The sequence below is a fragment of the Hyperoodon ampullatus genome (genome assembly GCF_949752795.1).
Source record: "Hyperoodon ampullatus genome assembly, chromosome: 4".
Taxonomy (NCBI): Eukaryota; Metazoa; Chordata; class Mammalia; order Artiodactyla; family Ziphiidae; genus Hyperoodon; species Hyperoodon ampullatus.
This window is the reverse complement of record NC_136917.1, coordinates 73,372,364-73,391,354: the sequence shown is the minus strand read 5'-3', so window position 1 is coordinate 73,391,354 and position 18,991 is coordinate 73,372,364. Positions and strand designations below refer to the sequence as shown.

At 35.6% G+C, this 18,991-nt stretch overlaps 1 protein-coding gene across 6 annotated transcripts in view; it reads left to right on the top strand.

Annotated features, from left to right (window-relative positions):
* Positions 1-3,035: 3,035 nt before the first annotated feature.
* CSNK1G3 (casein kinase 1 gamma 3) overlaps positions 3,036-18,991 on the top strand; it is a gene marked incomplete at both ends in the record, with an annotated part of 88,882 nt that continues 72,926 nt past the window's right edge. For all 6 annotated transcript variants that reach the window (XM_079703422.1, XM_079703420.1, XM_079703419.1 and 3 more), the window contains 2 exons: positions 3,036-3,213; positions 12,145-12,185. In XM_079703422.1, coding sequence (XP_079559548.1) covers positions 3,036-3,213; positions 12,145-12,185 — 219 coding nt within the window. The remainder of the gene's footprint in view (positions 3,214-12,144; positions 12,186-18,991) is intronic.

Below are 18,991 nucleotides of genomic sequence, written 5' to 3'. Positions count from 1 at the left end.
GTCATGGGCTACTTAAAATTAATACTGAACCACTTCATTCTTAACAAGTATAAGAATCTTTAAATAATATAATTCCATTTACTACCTGCCCCTGCAATTTCTGCTGTTATACATATATTTTATTTCCACATATGTTATAAGTGACACTAAGAAATTATTTGTGCTTTAAAGAGTAATTTATCTTTTAAGGCAATGAATACACATGCATTTCCCATTTCTACTGTTCCCCATTTCTTCTTGAAGTTTCAGATTTCTATCTGGTATCATGTGATTTAATTAAGCCTAATGCACTATTTAAAAAGTATTTCTTGTTGTGCAAGTGTGCTGGTGACTAATTCTTAGCTTCCTTCGTCTGAAAATGGCTTTCTTTCACTTTCAGTTTTAAAGACTAAATTTTATTGGATGTCATGTTCTGGGTTGAGAGTTCTTTTCCTCCTTTCATTGCTTTGAACGTATTCTCCCATTTTCTTTTGGGTCTCCATTGTTTCTGATAAGAAGTTAGAAGTTCACCTGTATGTCGTGTAGTTTTTCTCTGTCTGCTTTCAAGATTTTCCCTTTATTTTGGGGTTTTTGCACTTTGATGTACCTAGGTTTAATTTTCTTTGTACCTATCCTTTATGGGATTGCTGAGTTTCCTCATTTTGTAGGTTAATGTTTTTCAGTAAATTTGGGAAATTTTCAACCACTATTTCTTCAAATATTTTTTTCTGCTCCAGTCTCTCTTTTTTTTTTTTGCAGTACGCGGGCCTCTCACTGTTGTGGCCTCTCCCATCGCGGAGTACAGGCTCCGGACCTGCAGGCTCAGTGGCCATGGCTCACGGGCCCAGCCGCTCCGCGGCATGTGGGATCCTCCCGGACCGGGGCACGAACCCGTGTCCCCTGCACTGGCAGGCGGACTCTCAACCACTGCGCCACCAGGGAAGCCCTCCAGTCTCTTTCTTTAATGTAATAGGACTTTAACAGCTATTTAGTAATTTTGAAGTCCTGTCTTCTAATATCAATATCAGGGTCATCTTGGAGTCTATTTCCTTTGATGGCTTTGTTTCCTGGCTGCATGTCACATTTACTGCTCATTTTCATGTCTGGACATTATGAATTCAACATTGTTGAAAGTCTGTTTTTGCAGGTTTTTTTCCTCTGTTTATTTAAGTATGTCAAGTTTCGTTCTGGAATGTAGTTAGTGTAATTGGAGGTATTCTTAATCCTATCTAGGCTTGGGTTTAGGCTTTAGTTGGGCCAGTGTATAGTAGTCCTTACTCTAGGGTATGGTCCTTATTCTAAAGACTTGGTCTTTCTGGCATTTCAGCTGAATTCTGGGATATTAATGAGGTTCCTCCACCATGACTAGATAGGAACTTTAAGATATTCTAGCACTGCACAGCCTTTATTATCTCCATTCTTTATTTAACCCCATAGTAGCCTTTGTCTGCTAGCCTAGCTTCTGCCCTGTCACCTCCTATCCCTAAAACTGTACAACTGCCTCACCTTTAGTACTGTGAGGTCCTGCAAATTCCACTAGTTTCAACAGTCCCAAACTCTGATCTATGATCACTGTGCACTGCCTGAGCCTCCATTTCCCTGTGCTGTAGTCAGAAAACTGTCCCTAGTTGGAGATCTTGGGTGAAGGTGGAAATCACCTTCTATTTCCTCTTACACTGCCTATTATCCAGTGCCTGAAAACAGGCGCTTCATATGTTTTGTCCCGTTTCATAATTATTTATAGCAAGAGGGGAAGTTCAGTATCAGTTACTGTATTATAGCTGGAAAGAGAGCAAACAGTATATATAAAAATTATTCGATTTTACTTATACCAAACAGATGCTTATAGTTTCATCTGCAATATTGAGTATGGGAAATATAATAAGAAACTTTATAAATAGATTAGGTGTTAGGAATAATTGCATATTTGGTGGGTTGCTAAAAGCTGATCAGAAAATACTATTTATTTCAACCCTTGTTATGATTGTTCCATTCCCATATATAGTTATGGATAATATATACTTAATGGGTAATAAATATTTGAATAAATGAAGATCAAATGAGAATGTATATTTGAAGCCTTTGAAAATTATTGAATTTTTTAATTGAAATGATTCTAAGTTCTAAGGACTTGGTTAGTGAATGTATATTGGCTTATGAAACACTCAATACCTTTTTTTTTTTTAAACAGTGATTTTATTTATTTTTCTTTTTTCTTTTTTTTTTGGCCATGTTGGGTCTTAGTTGTGGCATGCGAGACCTTTCGTTGTGACACGGGCTCTTCGTTGTGGTGCGCAGGACTCTCTCTAGTTGCGGCGTGTGGGTTTTCTCTCTCTAGTTATGGTGCACCGGCTCCAGAGAGCGTGGGCTCTGTAGTTTGCGGCATGCTGGCTCTCTTGTTGAGGCGTATGAGCTGAGTAGCTGTGGCACGTGGGCTTAGTTGCCCTGCGGCATGTAGGATATTAGTTCCCCAACCAGGGATTGAACCCGTGTCCCCTGCGTTGGAGGGCGGATTCTTTACCACTGGATCACCAGGGAAGTCCCTCTCAATACATTTTTGTTACTTTTATTTATTTTTAAGAAGTAACCAAATCCCTGATTTCTTTGTTTGGTTTTGTTTTTGTGATCCCTTTGGTATTAAAGTATAGGAATAAAGGGTAATGATTAAGAGTCTACTGAGGTTTGATTTCAGTGGGCATCAACAAATAGTAATAATCCATTGCATAAACTTTGGTTATGTTATTAATTTCCCAAACATATGTTTTTTGATTCTCTAAGTTGACTGATTTTCTTTTCTTACTATTCTAGGTCACTATCAATATCAGCTCACATCATTGAAAAGATAATTTTGAAGACATGTTTTGCTGAAAAGAAAACTGAGAAAAATTTTACGAATGGGATGAACACGCACCAGTTAATTGACTACCTACTGCAATTTGAATGTTAACATTACCCACCTGGTACAGTTACCTAGTGATGTACCTATTCTCACGATACCCTATTTCAGTGTGGTCGTCTTGATTAAAGAATTCAAAGTGGAGTACCGCAAACTTGATATGGATAATAAAAAGAAAGACAAGGACAAATCAGATGATAGAATGGCACGACCTAGTGGTCGGTCAGGACACAACACTCGAGGAACTGGTTCTTCATCCTCTGGAGTTTTAATGGTTGGACCTAATTTTAGAGTCGGAAAAAAAATTGGATGTGGGAATTTTGGAGAATTACGATTAGGTAAGACTATTTTATTTATTCCATAAAGTTGGGAGCATTTTTTAAAATGAAAGATACTTTTTAATGAAATGATTTAGTTACTTAATTGTTTAGTTGTTTAATTGTTGTGGTAATTTTAAAGAATATAGATATTAGGAATTTCTAATATACTTCTATTTTCATTTGTCAGTAATTCCCTTGTATAACAATGTCTGTTTACTTGAGATAAACCATCCAGAATATGAGAAAAAAGAAAGTAAATTAAAAAGCCCCAAGAGGCTGAAATAGATACCAGGAAAGCCTTTGCAATGTTTTTTTTTTTTTTTGTGGTACGTGGGCCTCTCACTGTTGTGGCCTCTCCCGTTGCGGAGCACAGGCTCCGGACGCGCAGGCTCAGCGGCCATGGCTCACGGGCCCAGCCGCTCCGCGGCATGTGGGATCTTCCCGGACCGGGGCACGAACCCGTGTCTCCTGCATCAGCAGGCGGACTCTCAACCACTGGGCCACCAGGGAAGCCCTGCAATGTATCTTTTAGGAATGATATTTAGGCTACCTTTTCTGATATGAAAACATTTAGTAACTGGTTACTTTAGGAGGATATGTATGGCTTAAAGTCAAGGTAATATGCTGAAACTGCATCAAAAATCAGTGAAATTTACAGTTGTAATCTATTCTCCCCTTCCCCCAAGTATATCCAGGGTAGTTTAGGAATCTATATTCTTAATAAGGGACACAAAGTATTGACTCAGTTTATTCTTATAATCAGGTAAGTTTGGGAAACTTTGGTCTAATTTAAACCTCCTAACTCTGCATTCAAGGCATTTGAAACTCAGTGAGGGAAGGTTTCTTGCCAAATGTCACACAGCAATTTAAGATGGACTCGCGATCCAAATCTACATTTTTAACTCCTAGTGCCATAAAGATGTGGCTCTCTTCACTGAAGAGAAAAAAGAAGGAGGGTAGCACAGTTTTATGGGAGTCAGTATTGAGGTACCCTGAGGGCTCTCTGGTCAATGCAAGAGTGTAAACTTCGGAAATAAAAAGAAAAAACTTGGCTTCACAATTTTCATTAGATTCAACCCTGGTGTTAGAAATATAAGCAATCGTATGTTCATCTACTTGACTACTTCTCCTTTTTCATCTTGTAAAACACTCTAATTTTTAGTTATTCCTTCATTTTATTACTGTTTTATATAGCTAATGTACATTAAATCTTTGAATGAAGCAAGGCAGTAAAAGGCAATGACTTATTTTGTACATTGCTGTTAAATGATGTGTCTGACAGACTCTTCTGCATTTTAGAAGGGATGCAAATATTTGAAAGGGTGAATGTTTTACATTTTATTTTTTGAAGGATATTGAATTAGATATTTTGAAATTCTTAAATTGTTTCTGATTTTGGCATTAGAAAAAAAAACCAGGTTATTTACTTATCCAACCTTGAACTATTATACGTCCATCTATCCATTCAAAATTTATTGCATGTCTACAGTATTATGTATGAGGCATGATTAGGCACTGATGATACACTAGAAAAATATAAAATTTGTCTCTGCCATTATGGAATACATAAGTCATTTAACTATGTGGGGCTTCAAATTTCTCAACTTTAAAATGGGATTATTTCCACTTCCTAAATTATTGTGAAGATTAAATTTAGATAATAGTATAAAAGGACCAGCACTATACTTGCCTGTTTTAGGAAAACAATGATTGTTCTGCTCCATTAAAAGATAGCAAGATATTTTAAATTAAAATTATAGCATGTTATATGTATATTTATTTAAAGTTATTTATATAAATTAGTTTTATAGCTATATATTTTGTCATATATAAATATTTGTACTTCACCTGTCACTCTATCTCTCTTTGTGTATATGACTATAGTACCGTAGTACTTTGGCATTTTTTATTCAAAATTGGTTTCATGTAATTTATTTCAAAATAACTACATATATATACATCTGTGTGTGTGCATGTATGTGTATATATATGTGTGTGTGTGTGTGTGTATATATACACACAAAACAATCTAGTGGAGCATTTTAACTAGGGCAATATGAGAAACTGTATGTACCCATATATACTGAAACTATATAGGCTATGTACTGAAAAAACAGCAAAATAACCCTTTCTTTTGCAGTCTGTGCATGAGCAGGAATAGGCATAAGATGACTTACTAGTTCATCCATCCATCCATCCATCATCTATTTATCTATCTCTCTGTACCTAATCTGTCTATGGGTTTTTATTATATTTTTGTGTACATCTATTTATTTAAATGTATTATCTATACATGTAACTGTGTTTTATGTGTACTTATGATACATGTAACATATACACTTGCAGAACTAATTTAATCATATTTTTCTCTCTTGATAAACTACTAAATAAAGGGACGTTTTATTCCTTTTTCTAAAGGTCCCAAGTGATTTCTCTGTACAGAAAAAGTGTCATAAGTATCATTCTTTCTGTATCTGGATAAGCATGCTAATGTTAAAAGCTGGTTTGAATTCTTAAGGTGCTTTCTTTAAAACCACGTTCATAAACATTTGATTTCCGGCACTGAAATTTTTGTGCTTAGTATTGGGTAAAAAAGAATATAAGGTATATATGTTACAGGTAAGTGATTTTCAACAAAGATGCTATTAGCACCTTGGGCTGGACAGTTTTTTGTTGTTGTTGTTGTTGTTTTTGTAGAGGACTGTCCAGTGCACTGCATGGTGTTTAGAACTCCACACTTCTTGGGCACTAAATAGGAGTTGCATCTCCACATGCAACCCCAAATGCCCTTCCCCCAACCTCCACTGCCATTTCTAAATGCCCCAAGGAGAGACACTATTACCCTCTGTTGAAAGTACAGGAAAAAAAAGAAAGTTGGACATAAAAATTGGCCTTGAGATTAAAAAAAAAATAGTTGAACTTTTGAAATAATCTAAAATTAAATCTAAGTAAATGTATTTACTATCATTTTTATCTGTATTTCTAATTATAAAATGATGAATTGATATATTTTTGGTTTTATTTTATCTTTGTATTGTGGTAAGGCTTGCATCCTGCTGCATGTTAGATGTAGTTCTAGCTTAGACAGTCAACCAAAACCCCTAGAAATGTTTTTAACGGGCACTGAATGAGACAAAACAAAGCTAGCTAAAATGTGGGGTTATACTGTATATATTTTTTATTTTCCCATGATGCTTTAACATCTTAAAAAAACCTTTCTGGGCCTTCCCTGGTGGCGCAGTGGTTGAGAGTCCGCCTGCCGATGCGGGGGACACGGGTTCGTGCCCTGGTCCAGGAAGATCCCACATGCCGCGGAGTGGCTGGGCCTGTGAGCCATGGCCGCTGAGCCTGCGCGTCCGGAGCCTGTGCTCCGCAGCGGGAGAGGCCACAGCAGTGAGAGGCCCGCGTACCGCAAAAAAAAAAAAAACCACAAAAAAACAAAAAAACCCTTTCTGGTCAACCATATTTCAATTAAAAAAAAAAAAAAAAAAAAACCTGAGGTGAGACCTCTTACTGCAGATGTATTCCAGAATATATGGAGTACCTTTCTGCTTTACAGTTCAGCCAACATAACATTGCTTTAATAATAAAAATAAAAAAACCTCAAAACCTTTCTAGCTGTGGAGAGACTGCTCCTCTACAGGCTAGCCAGTTCTTAAAGATAGCAAAGGACTCAAATGGGAGCATGCCTTGATCTGCAAACTAACCAATCCAGAGCCATACCTCCTCTCTGGCCCATACACTCCAGAAGGCAATTTTCCTCTTCCTTAACTCATCCCATGGCCAAGTACAAGACAACTAGAGACTGCCCACCAAAGGCTAACAGAATTATTCAAATTACCCAGTCCTAAGCTGTTTACCCTGCCCCGCCTTGCCTTTCCTGCAGAAACGCTGATAAAGGCCTTGGCCTAAGCTCTTCCCTTGCTCCTGTCTTCTACCACCTGACCAAAACATGATGCTTCTTCTGTGACCCCCTTTCTAGGACCTGGAGTATAATAAACTTTGTTTTCCTGTGCTTCTTCTGTGTCCCCTCTTGTGGCTACAACTGACTGACCATGACGTAAAGGAACACAGAAAAAGGGTGTTATATATTTGTCTATGAATTCCCATTATCTGAAATAGGATATTGTAAATTTTGATATAACTAAGTAGACCACAGGAGTTTTTTGTTTTTTTTTTTTTTTTTTTTTGTTTTTTGTTTTTTGTTTTTTGTTTTTTTGCGGTACCCGGGCCTCTCACTGTTGTGGCCTCTCCCGTTGCGGAGCACAGGCTCCGGACGCGCAGGCTCAGTGGCCATGGCTCACGGGCCCAGCCGCTCCGTGGCATGTGGGATCTTCCCCGGACTGGGGCACGAACCCGTGTCCCCTGCATCGGCAGGCGGACTCTCAACCACTGCACCACCAGGGAAGCCCAGGAGTTTTTATAACTTCTTTTATTTTTGTTTTTTCTCCTCTTGTTCCTGGTATAGCTTATAACTCTTCTTAATTTATTGTTTATATTTAAGAATTGTTTTGTTGAAAATTCTGCAGGCCTTACAGTATATATCAAGTAAATATACAGATTTGAGTGGATTCATCATTTTTATAAATGTTTATTGATTTCCTACTTTTACTAATTCAAGCTTAAAACGTATCTGAAAAATGTAATAATAAGGAATAGACTATGATGCTATAACAAAGAGATCCTAGAATATAGTGGTGTTAGGCAAAATCGTTTCTTTCTTTTTCACATAACACAGACCAGAAGGACAGCACCCAGAGCTGTCAGGGTATCTCTGCATGCTCAATATGTGGCTTCAGTCTCTCTTCCAGCCAGCCAGCAAGAAGAAGAAAAAGGGCCAGAAGAGCACATGTTCATTCTTGGAAGTGGGGAGTGACATACCTGGGGAGTGACATACCTTAACATCGACTCATATCCAGAACTTGATCACATGGCCGCACCAAGCTGAAAAAGAGGCTAGAAATTTAGTCTATCTGTACAACCATTTTAAAACTTGGGCATTCTATTATTAGGGAAGGGGCACAGGTATATTTTGGTTAATTAGTAATCCCTGATATAAACATATGTGTAGTTTCTGTAGAACATAGTTTTATAACAATGACCACCCAAATGCCACAAAATTGGTAAAACCATCTTTTCAAGTTCAGTGTGGCACAAAGCTCTATTGGAAATGTCTTTTGAAATTGGATTTAAAACATCACTTAACTGGAACCAGTCTACTTCGAGCCTTCTCTTAACTGCATTCCCTCTATACATACACTCCCTCTCTTTTGCTTATATTTTACCCACAAACACATATTCTGTGCATTGTTAGTTCATATATATAACAAATATCGATTAAAAGCCAATTATTTAAGGCTATGCCTATGCAAGGTGACAAAAATGCATTGGTAGTGTTGTTCAATCTATGTTCATCTTTATAAATATAACCCTCAAAGTTCAGCAAAATATCTAATGTTCAAAAAAAGGTGACGCTTTTAGGATTTTGTACTTTCTGCTGTGACTTAAAAGTAGACATTTGAACATGTAAATGCCAACAAAAACAGTACTTTTAGAAGTATATGGTTTATTTTGATTCTGTGGAATTTGTGTTTAACCTAACTTCTTGTCCTATGAATATTTTTCCCTGTGGGCTTGTGAATAAATATCATATACAGGATAATTATGAAAAGATGATAATGTCTTGAGGAAATATAAATTCCATATTTAAACTCAAAACACAATTGTTCCTTTGTTAGACACCAGTTTCTCAAGATTAAGTTTTTCATTGTACCATTAAATTATTCACCTCAAGCTTACTAGAGGAAGACTACAATTTTATACATAATGCATTCTTGAAAATATATATGAAGGCACATCTAAATGCTGAACTTATTGGCTAAAAATATGGTATGTTTTCTAAAATTTTTTTATATTTATGGGCTCAGTGAGTACCTCACTATAGCTTAGCATTCACCACTTTGGGTACTCCTATTCAGCTCCATCTTTGTGATAAGTGTGACGGGTTTATGAGACTCATGCTATTTAGCATTAGAATGAATGCTTTTTTTTCCGCTCATTTTTATAAAATAAGGACAAAACTCAGAAAAGCATTATAATATTTATATGAACAAACACTGCTGTACAGTGGTGGCAACAGTTCTAGGTATTTTCGCCATAAGTCTTTGCTGCAAGCAGTTTTACTGTTTGGCCATACAACTCATTGGCCATAAGGCAGTTTTGCTGTAAAGGGTGAAATAACTGATTGACAATTTGGTTTCAATGCTGTAAAAGATAAAATAACTGGTTGACATTTTGGTTTGACAGTTTGGTTTCGACTGGTTGACAGTTTGGTTTCACTTCTCCACTGATGCAGTGCTTTCATTTTTTATTTTTGTTTTTATTTTATATTGGAGTATACTTGATTTACAGTGTTATGTTTCAGGTGTACAGCAATGTGATTTAGTTATATGTATATCTATTCTTTTTCAGATTCTTTTCCCATATAAGTTATCACAGAGTATTGAGTAGAGTTCCCTGTGCTATACAGAGGGTCCTTGTTGGTTATCTATGTTATATATAATAGTGTGTCTATCCCAACCTCCTAACCTCCTTATATTTTTATTTTATATAAATCTTAGGCCTCATAATGGTCTAAATAGCGACGAGTAGCATGGTGGTCTTAAAATAGTGAATAAAACAACTACATATATTGACTTGATAGAAAATAAAATGATAAGAAAACTTACTAGAGGTATGACATAAGAGAGTGAAAAGCCAGATTGCATACAATACTAGAAAATGATAACATCACTTTGCAGATCCTTCAGTGAACACAGTCATCCCTGCCACACCTCAAACCAAAAGCTTACCAAGCTATAGCAAATACAAAGAAGCAGCTAGTAACTCACAAGAGTCATCCAGAGCATTAATTGTCAATTCTTTGGCTAATTTAGATACAACAGCTTGTGCTCTAATGCTGTCTTTATCAGATTTATCATGCAATATTAGAAGTTGGAGGCAAAAGAACAATCAAGCTCTTCCTATCCCCCATAAAGAAATGGTTACGTGATTCCTGATGAGTGTAAGTTTCTTGAAAATGGTGAAAATTTTTGCTATTTGATAGTGGAGAACATTATGGAGACAGAATTTTTGTATTTGGTACAGAATCTGGCTTAGATGATTTGGTAAAACATAAAGACTGGTCATGTGATGGAACATTTAAATGTAGTCTAGAGATTTACTACCAGTTACATAGGTTACATATATTGATAATAAATAGGAGCATCCCTTGATTGTTCATTTTATTTCCAGGGATATCTGTGGAGACTTAGAGTTAGTTTTTTTATGTTGTAGAGAACTTAGGTCCAACATGAGATTCTGAATCCTTAATGATTGACTTTGACAAAGGAAGTATCACCTTTTCTCAGATATACCATAATACAACTATAATCATGAATCTATACACGTTTTAAATGTATTCAGATACTTTTTGTATTTTCATTTTGACAGTAGAATCTTTAAAGTATTTTATTACTAGTTTTTCATGTGTCCTTTTTAATGTTCATTTTTAATTTTATTTTCATTGTTTTATCTTTTCAAGCAAAATTGCCTCATGGGCAATTAGCTGTGCTGCGAAACTGCTTGTGGCAAAGATTCTTTTGGTGAAAATACTGCTCACTGTGGCAGCATATCCAAGACTGAAATTTTGTCTAGAAGTTTTACTGCCATTTATTAGCTGTTGTATAAAACGAAGTTAGGAGTATGATGTTGGAAAAATCACATGTGTGAAAGTTGATGATTACCTATTTTGTGTTAAGTAGCCAGTGTGACCAGGGCCAGTTACTATCACAGTTAAAAACAACAACGATCAGTGTTTTGTTTTTCTTACTATAAAAATAGTACATGCTTATTGAAAGAATGCTGGAAATCTAGAAATCAAATATTGTTCTATTTTTTATTCTATGAACTGTACTTGTAAAGAAACACATTAATTTCTGTATCACATTTTCTTCATATACTTAATTCTCCATAGTATTTTACTTGAACTACAGATGTTGACCCCTTGGAATTTTCTAGATTATTTTCAACTTGCTGGTGCCAGTGATTACTGTAATTTATTTGAATTCTTTACATATTAATTATATTAAATCTTTATTCTGATTTGTCTTTCACCTGTTCTTTGTATATAATAGTTTTTTTCAACTTACAAAAGTTTAAAATATTTTAAGCTATCAAATCTGTATAAAATCTTCTGATCTTTTAATCTTTTTCCATTTATTTTTAATGCTCAAAAAGGCTTCTATATACTGGCCCGATAAATATTTTTTCTTGTTTTATGGCTTATATATAACTCTTAAAATACCTGGAATTTAATTTGGTTATAAGGCAAGTTCTTAATAACCCTTCTTCCCCTCAGAGTAATTAACTAGTTTGTCAAAGCCAATTATTGAATAATACTTTTAAAATTTTATTTTATTTTAAAGGTATTCCAGATTTTTTTCTATATATTTGATCTATTTACTAGATTACATATGAGCCCTATTAAGATCACATCCCATAATAATGAAGGATTTAAAATGAGGTGGTGATGGAGAAAGGAATTTTGTACTCTAGGGTTCTAGTTTTGAAATTTAGCATGTGTTTGCCTACTGATTACTTTGTAAATTGTATGCAGTATTCCAACAAAATAAGAATTTTTCTTTTTTTTTTTAATAAATGGACTAAAGTATTTATTAGTATTACTTTCTACTCTGAATCCAGGTGAAATACTAAATATGTTATGGAGTTGATCATAAATTTTAATATGTCCTTGTTATTGAGACTTCTGCTAAATAGTTGGAAGCAAAAACCTATGTTTCATTTAAACGTGTTATGTGCTTCCCCTGAGCCCCCAGAGTACAGTTTTACATAATGTATCTTTAAAAATTCATTGCTGGTAGAATCTGACATTTTTCTTTTTTTTTCAAGGGAAAAATTTATATACAAATGAATATGTGGCAATTAAACTGGTAAGTTCATGTTTCTTATTTTTCTTTAATTATTTTCTTGTTATTTCTTTAATGATTAAGTTGCATTTTCACTACTTTTTTTTCATATCATTTTAACTTGAGTGTTTATTGGGAAAGTGGTAAGTGTAACTGACCTTTTGTTATTAAGCTCCTAGCATCATCATGCCCCTCAAGTGTATGATAACGTATATATAAGATATCTGTGTCTTTGTGTGTTACAAAAACTTAATCCCTTTACTTTGGCAGCATTATAGAACTGAATTAAAAATTTTTTGAATTTAAAGAAGCTGGCGTATTGGCATTTTTTATTAGATAAAAGTTAGAATGCAAGATTTTTCTTCCTGATTCAAGCACTTGGACAAAGGTGTCCTTAGTATTCAGGATTACATTATTTGAAAATGTATTTGAGGTACCTTCCAACATCTCTTTTTCTGTTGATGTTTTTATATTTGGTAAAACTTGGCTATTGCTTGACCTTCAAGGATTCAGAAATTCTTGATGTCGGTGGATAGACAGGCAAGCAAACTCCGCTGGGACTGTTTTGAAGTCCCAAATGTGCCTGGTATGATAGCTATAAGGCAGCTTTTTTTTTGAATAGTTGGGATCTGGGAATTTTTTTAAGATATAACTTTCTGCTGGCATATCTGTTCTATCTGGTTTGCCAGCCATGTTTCCTTGAGGTTGAGCATGGCTTGGTTTTCCCAGCCTGCCTGCCAGTCTCAATCTTGTCTCTGCCAATATAACCACTGTTATTAGGGTAATGTGACTTTAATATAGAAGGAGAGACTATTTGAGGAAGAGGCAAGTGGGAGAAATAAAAAAAAAAAAACTTTGGGGATGAGATAGAAAACGGTGCTACTTAATTTTAAGTATCCTGTGAGTGTAAACCAAGTTTCACTGCAACAAATGCTGTTTACTTTTACTGGGAAATAAAAATGCACAGAAGGGTTGTGGTGCCACCAGGAGAGACTGGCTGGCTGACATATGAGTGGGCACTGGCATTTACCTGGCATGAGTTCACCTAGGTTTAAATTCTGGTCCTTGACTTTATGACAGAAAGTCTGGTTAGGTTGTCTTATTAAGATTGTCACTGTTAACCAGAAGTGGATTCACAGTATTAATCAATTCATGCAATCAGTCAAGCTCTCAGAGGTGTAAATATTTAGGAAGAGTTAATTTCTAACTTACAGTGAGATATTTTACTATTATGGGTCCAGAATGCCCACATCAGTATAAATAATCTGTTTTCTTTCTGTAGGCTGATATACATAGAATGCTAAGTTAAAATTACAAGGTTCCCTCCTGAGTGTGAAATCAGGACAAGGGGAGTTAGTTTGTGTGAATCACAATAGGGAGGCCCAGGATGCAGGGAATGGGCACTGCTGACTTTTTCTTTGGATTTCTTTCTTTTCCCATGTTCTAGGCCAGTGGTCTGGGATCTAGATGTTGTACGGTGTGGGGAGTTGGGGTGGCACACAAGGATGGAAGTGTGGCAACACCCATATTCTGTGTTATTGATGGCCCGTAGTGAGTAGCTTCAGATATCTATCAGATATTTAACTGATGTTAGGGCAAATAAACCATTGTGTCAAAATAGGAGCCCCTCTAGGCTGACCTTTACTTGTCCATTTCAGTCATTAACTGGTGACCCTTAGGTCCTGTTATTTTCAGATTTGGAACTTGTTTACCCTGTTGACATCTTTGATGCCTTAGTAAACATGTATTATGTCATCTTTTAGCCTTCTTATGTATACACACATAAGTCACATTTTTTTAGTTTACCTTCATGCCATATCACTATCCCCTTATTTTTCTTCTTTTTTTTGGTGGGCAGACATTCTTTCTCTGCTCTGATTTATCCCTTTTTAAAGCACAGTGATCAGGACTACATATAATAATTGTGGTTATTCAGTATTTGGGAGAACTGGGAATATTTTTGGATCTCTTTGTGGTATTTTGAGGTTGAAGTATGGTATAGAGTCATGCTTGCCTCAGATTCATCCAAAAAGTATATTGGCAGGGCAGAAAATTTTTCACATAAACTGTTGGACCGTGGTTTGGTACTTAGTTTACTAAATATTTGTGTGTGTGTGTGTGTGTGTGTGTGTATGTGTATGTATTATATATATATAAAGTGTCCTTATATATATTTTTGTATCTTATGTTTGTATCTATTGTCTCTGTTTATAGGAGATAATATAATTTTGTTCAGAACTTGCCTAAAAAGTAACCACTTGAAAATGTTATGTCTGTATACCTTCAGTGCTATCTTATTTTTGTACATTGGTACAAATAAAGGCATTACTTGTTGACAGTGGTGTTCAGAGAGCAAACTTCAGTGACTACTTTTAGCTCTGTTATCTCCTATAAAGGTTTTCACATTTATTTAATGTTACCCTAGTTCGTATTTATAGTTTGTTTCAAGTTTGTTTAATTTGTTAAATTTGACCTCAGCCACCACCCTCATATCTTGTTGTTTGTAGTTATATAGTAACCCGTTGTTCATGAATAATGAAAAATTCATCCTGTGGTGAGGTGACTTTTGTTATATGGTGGCACAATAAAATTTTACTGCTAGTAAAGTATTGGAATCAAGTTGAACTGACTCAACTAAGTTAGATCTGGGTTTCTGTTTTTACCTAGGGAATATTAGTGACTGAATAAGTTATGTATTTAATTTTACTTGTGATTGCCTGGGTGGGCATCTTTCATTATATCTTACGGTTATATACTTTTATATAGTTAACTGAAGAATTCCACTATGTGGAAGGAGCTATTTTAAGTCATATATATGTATATATAAACAAAATGAGAAAGAATATTCTATCCCTCTTTCGTAGATGAGGGAATTGAAAAGTACAAAAAGATTAAGTAACTTGCCAAAGTCTCTACAACAGCTAGTAAGTAGTGAATTTAGGATTCAAACCCAATACAATTTAGTTTCAGTGCCTGTGCTTCTAACTAGAGTTCTACCCTACCATTCTGCCTCTCAAGAACTAAGCTGATTGTTTTCTCTTATAATAATCTTTATGATTATAATTGTTCCACGGGGATTTTACAGGTTCTTTATCTGAAGTCTTTGTCGTTGGTTCTTTCATTACGATATATCTTAGTATAAATATTTTAGTTATTCTGTTTGGGATTCACATTCCTCTTGAATCTCTGGTTTATCTTTCATCAGTTCTTGCATTTATTTCTTCAGTTATTGCCTCTGCTCACTTTTCTCTCAAGACACTTGTCAAATGTGTATTAGACCTTCTCATTATATTGTCCAGATCTCTAATCTTTTTCCTATATTTTCTATTTTTCCTCCTTCATAATGCATTTTGTATACTTTATATACATGCAGTCTACAAAGTTTTCTCATTCTTTAGACATTTTTCTATCTCCCAGTTTCCAAATTATCTTTTCTGTTTTGTTAATATGCTGGTAGATTAGTTTTAAATTTTGTTATCGTAGTTTTTTGTACTTCTTGAAGTTTTGTTGGTTCTGTTTAAATTTTGTTACCTTGCTGTACTTTCCTGTTGAATCTTGTTCAATTTTCCTGTGTTATTACTCTGTTATAGTTTTGTTTCCTGCAAATATTTTCACACATTTATTATTTCTTATATGTTAAATCTATTTTGCTTCTGTTTATGTTCTCTGTGTGTGTGTGTGTGTTTGTGTGTGTGTGTAAAAATCTCAAAAACATTATGTTGAAGGAAAAAAGGCAGACACATACATGTAAAACATACATTGTATAATGTCATTTGTATGAAATCCAACTACGGACAAAACAAATCCAAAGGTGATAGAAGTCCAAAAGTGATTATCTCTGAGAGAAGGGTGATAGAAATGCTTTAAACTTTAGAGGCTAAAGGTTTCTTGAGATGGTGGTTGCAGGGATATATACAATTTACAAAGCTCATGGGCCTAATACTTAGGAACTGTGTGTTTTATTGTAAGCTGTACTCCAGCTAAAAATTAAAAAAATATATATTGTTGTTACTATCAGAATTTTCCTATCTCCGTCTTTGTTCTTTCTTACTTTTCTGTAATTTCTTACTTTTCTTTACATTAGAAATATATAGTTTAGAGGTGAATTCCTGGGAACAGGAGAAATAGTATCAGGGCCACCATTCTAGTCATGAATGTTCACAGTATACTCTTCTTCAGGGACAAAGAGTCAAACACAGATTTCCCTAATGCTTAATCTAATAGCCACTTAACCTTGTGTACATTTACGGCATTAATTTATTTTACGCTGCGCTTAAAGTTGACTATCTGGATTTAACCTTAGGGAGACAAAGATGACTAATAGAGTATTACATTATAGAAGAGTTGAGAGTCCCTCCCATCAGGAAACGTACACAAGCCTCTTAGATAGCCTCATCCACCAGAGGACAGAGAGCAGAAGCAAGAAGAACTACAATCCTGCAGCCTGTGGAACAAAAACCACATTCACAGAAGGATAGACAAGATGAAAAGGCAGAGGGCTATGTACCAGATGAAGGAACAAGATAAACCCCCAGGAAAATAACTAAATGAAGTGGAGATAGGCAACCTTCCAGAAAAAGAATTCAGAATAATGATAGTGAAGATGATCCAAGACTTTGGAAAAAGAGGGGAGGCAAAGATAGAGAAGATGCAAGAAATGTTTAACAAAGACCTAGAAGAATTAAAGAACAAACAAACAGAGATGAACAATACAATAGCTGAAATGAAAACTACACTAAAAGGAATCAATAGCAGAATAACTGAGGCAGAAGAATGGATAAGTGACCTGGAAGACAGATTGGTGGAATTCACTGCTGCAGAACAGAATAAAGAAAAAAGAACGAAAAGAAATGAAGACAGCCTAAGAGACCTCTGGGACAACATTAAATGCAACAACATTCGCATTATAGGAGTTGCAGAAGGAGAAGAGAGAGAGAAAGGACCCGAGAAAATATTTGAAGAGATTATAGTCGAAAACTTCCCTAACATGGGAAAGGAAATAGCCACCCAAGTCCAGGAAGTGCAGAGTCCCATACAGGATAAACCCAAGGAGAAACCCTCTCAGACACATAGTAATCAAACTGGCAAAAATTAAAGACAAAGAAAAATTATTGAAAGCAGCAAAGGAAAAATGACAAATAACGTACAAGGGAACTCCCATAAGGTTAACTGATTTCTCAGCAGAAACTGTACAAGCCAGAAGGGAGTGGCATGATATACTTAAAGTGATGAAAGGGAAGAACCTACAACCAAGACTACTCTACCCGGCAAGGATCTCATTCAGATTCGATGGAGAAATCAAAAGCTTTACAGACAAGCAAAAGCTAAAGAATTCAGCACCTCCAAACCAGCTCTACAACAAATGGTAAAGAAACTTCTATAAGTGGGAAACACAAGGGAAGAAAAAGACCTACAAAAACAAACCCAAAACAATTAAGAAAATGGTCATAGGAACATACATATCGATAATTACCTTAAACATGAATGGTTTAGGGCTTCCCTGGTGGCGCAGTGGTTGAGAGTCCGCCTGCTCGATGCAGGGGACGCGGGTTCATGCCCCGGTCCGGGAGGATCCCGCATGCTGCGGAGCGGCTGGGCCCGTGAGCCATGGCCGCTGAGCCTGCGCGTCCGGAGCCTGTGCTCTGCAACGGGAGAGTCCACAATGGTGAGAGGCCCGCACACCAAAAAAAAAAAAAAAAAAAAAAAAAAAAGTGAATGGTTTAAATGCTCCAACCAAAAGAAACAGGCTTGCTGAATGGATACAAAAACAAGACCCATATATATGCTGTCTACAAGAGACCCACTTCAGACCTAGGGACACATACAGACTGAAAGTGAGGAGATGGAAAACGATGTTCCATGCAAATGGAAATCAAAAGAAAGCTGGAGTAGCAATACTCATATCAGATAAAATACACTTGAAAACCAAGAATGTTACAAGAGACAAGGAAGGACACTTCATAATGATCAAGGGATCAATCCAAGAAGAAGATATAACAATTATAAATATATATGCACCCAACACAGGAGCACCTCAATACATAAGGCAACTGCTAACAGCTGTAAAAGAGGAAATCGACAGTAACACAGTAATAGTGGGGGACTTTAACACCTCACGTACACCAATGGACAGATCATCCAAAATGAAAATAAATAAGGAAACAGTAGCTTTAAATGACACAATAGACCAGATAGATCTAATTGATATTTACAGGACATTCCACCCAAAAACAGCAGATTACACTTTCTTCTCAAGTGCGCACAGAACATTCTCCTGGATAGATCACATCTTGGGTCACAAATCAAACCACAGTAAATTTAAGAAAATTGAAATCATATCAAGCATCTTTTCTGACCACAATGCTATGAGTTTAGAAATGAATTACAGGGGAAAAAACATAAAAAACACAAACACATGGAGGCTAAACACTACGTTACTAAATAACCAAGAGATCTCTGAAAAAATCAAAGAGGAAATCAAACAGTACCTAGAGACAAATGACAATGAAAACACGACAATCCAAAACCTATGGGATGCAGCAAAAGCAGTTATAAGAGGGAAGTATATAGCTATACAAGCCTACCTCAAGAAACAAGAGAAATCTCAAATAAATAATCTAACCTTACACCTAAAGGAACTAGAGAGAGAAGAACAAACAAAACCCAAAGTTAGCAGAAGGAAAGAAATGATAAAGATCAGAGAAGTAATAAATGAAATAGAAACAAAGAAAACAATAGCAAAGATCAATAAAAGTAAAAGCTGGTTCTTTGAGAAGATAAACAAAATTGATAAACCATTAGCCACACTCATCAAGAAAAAGAGGGAGAGG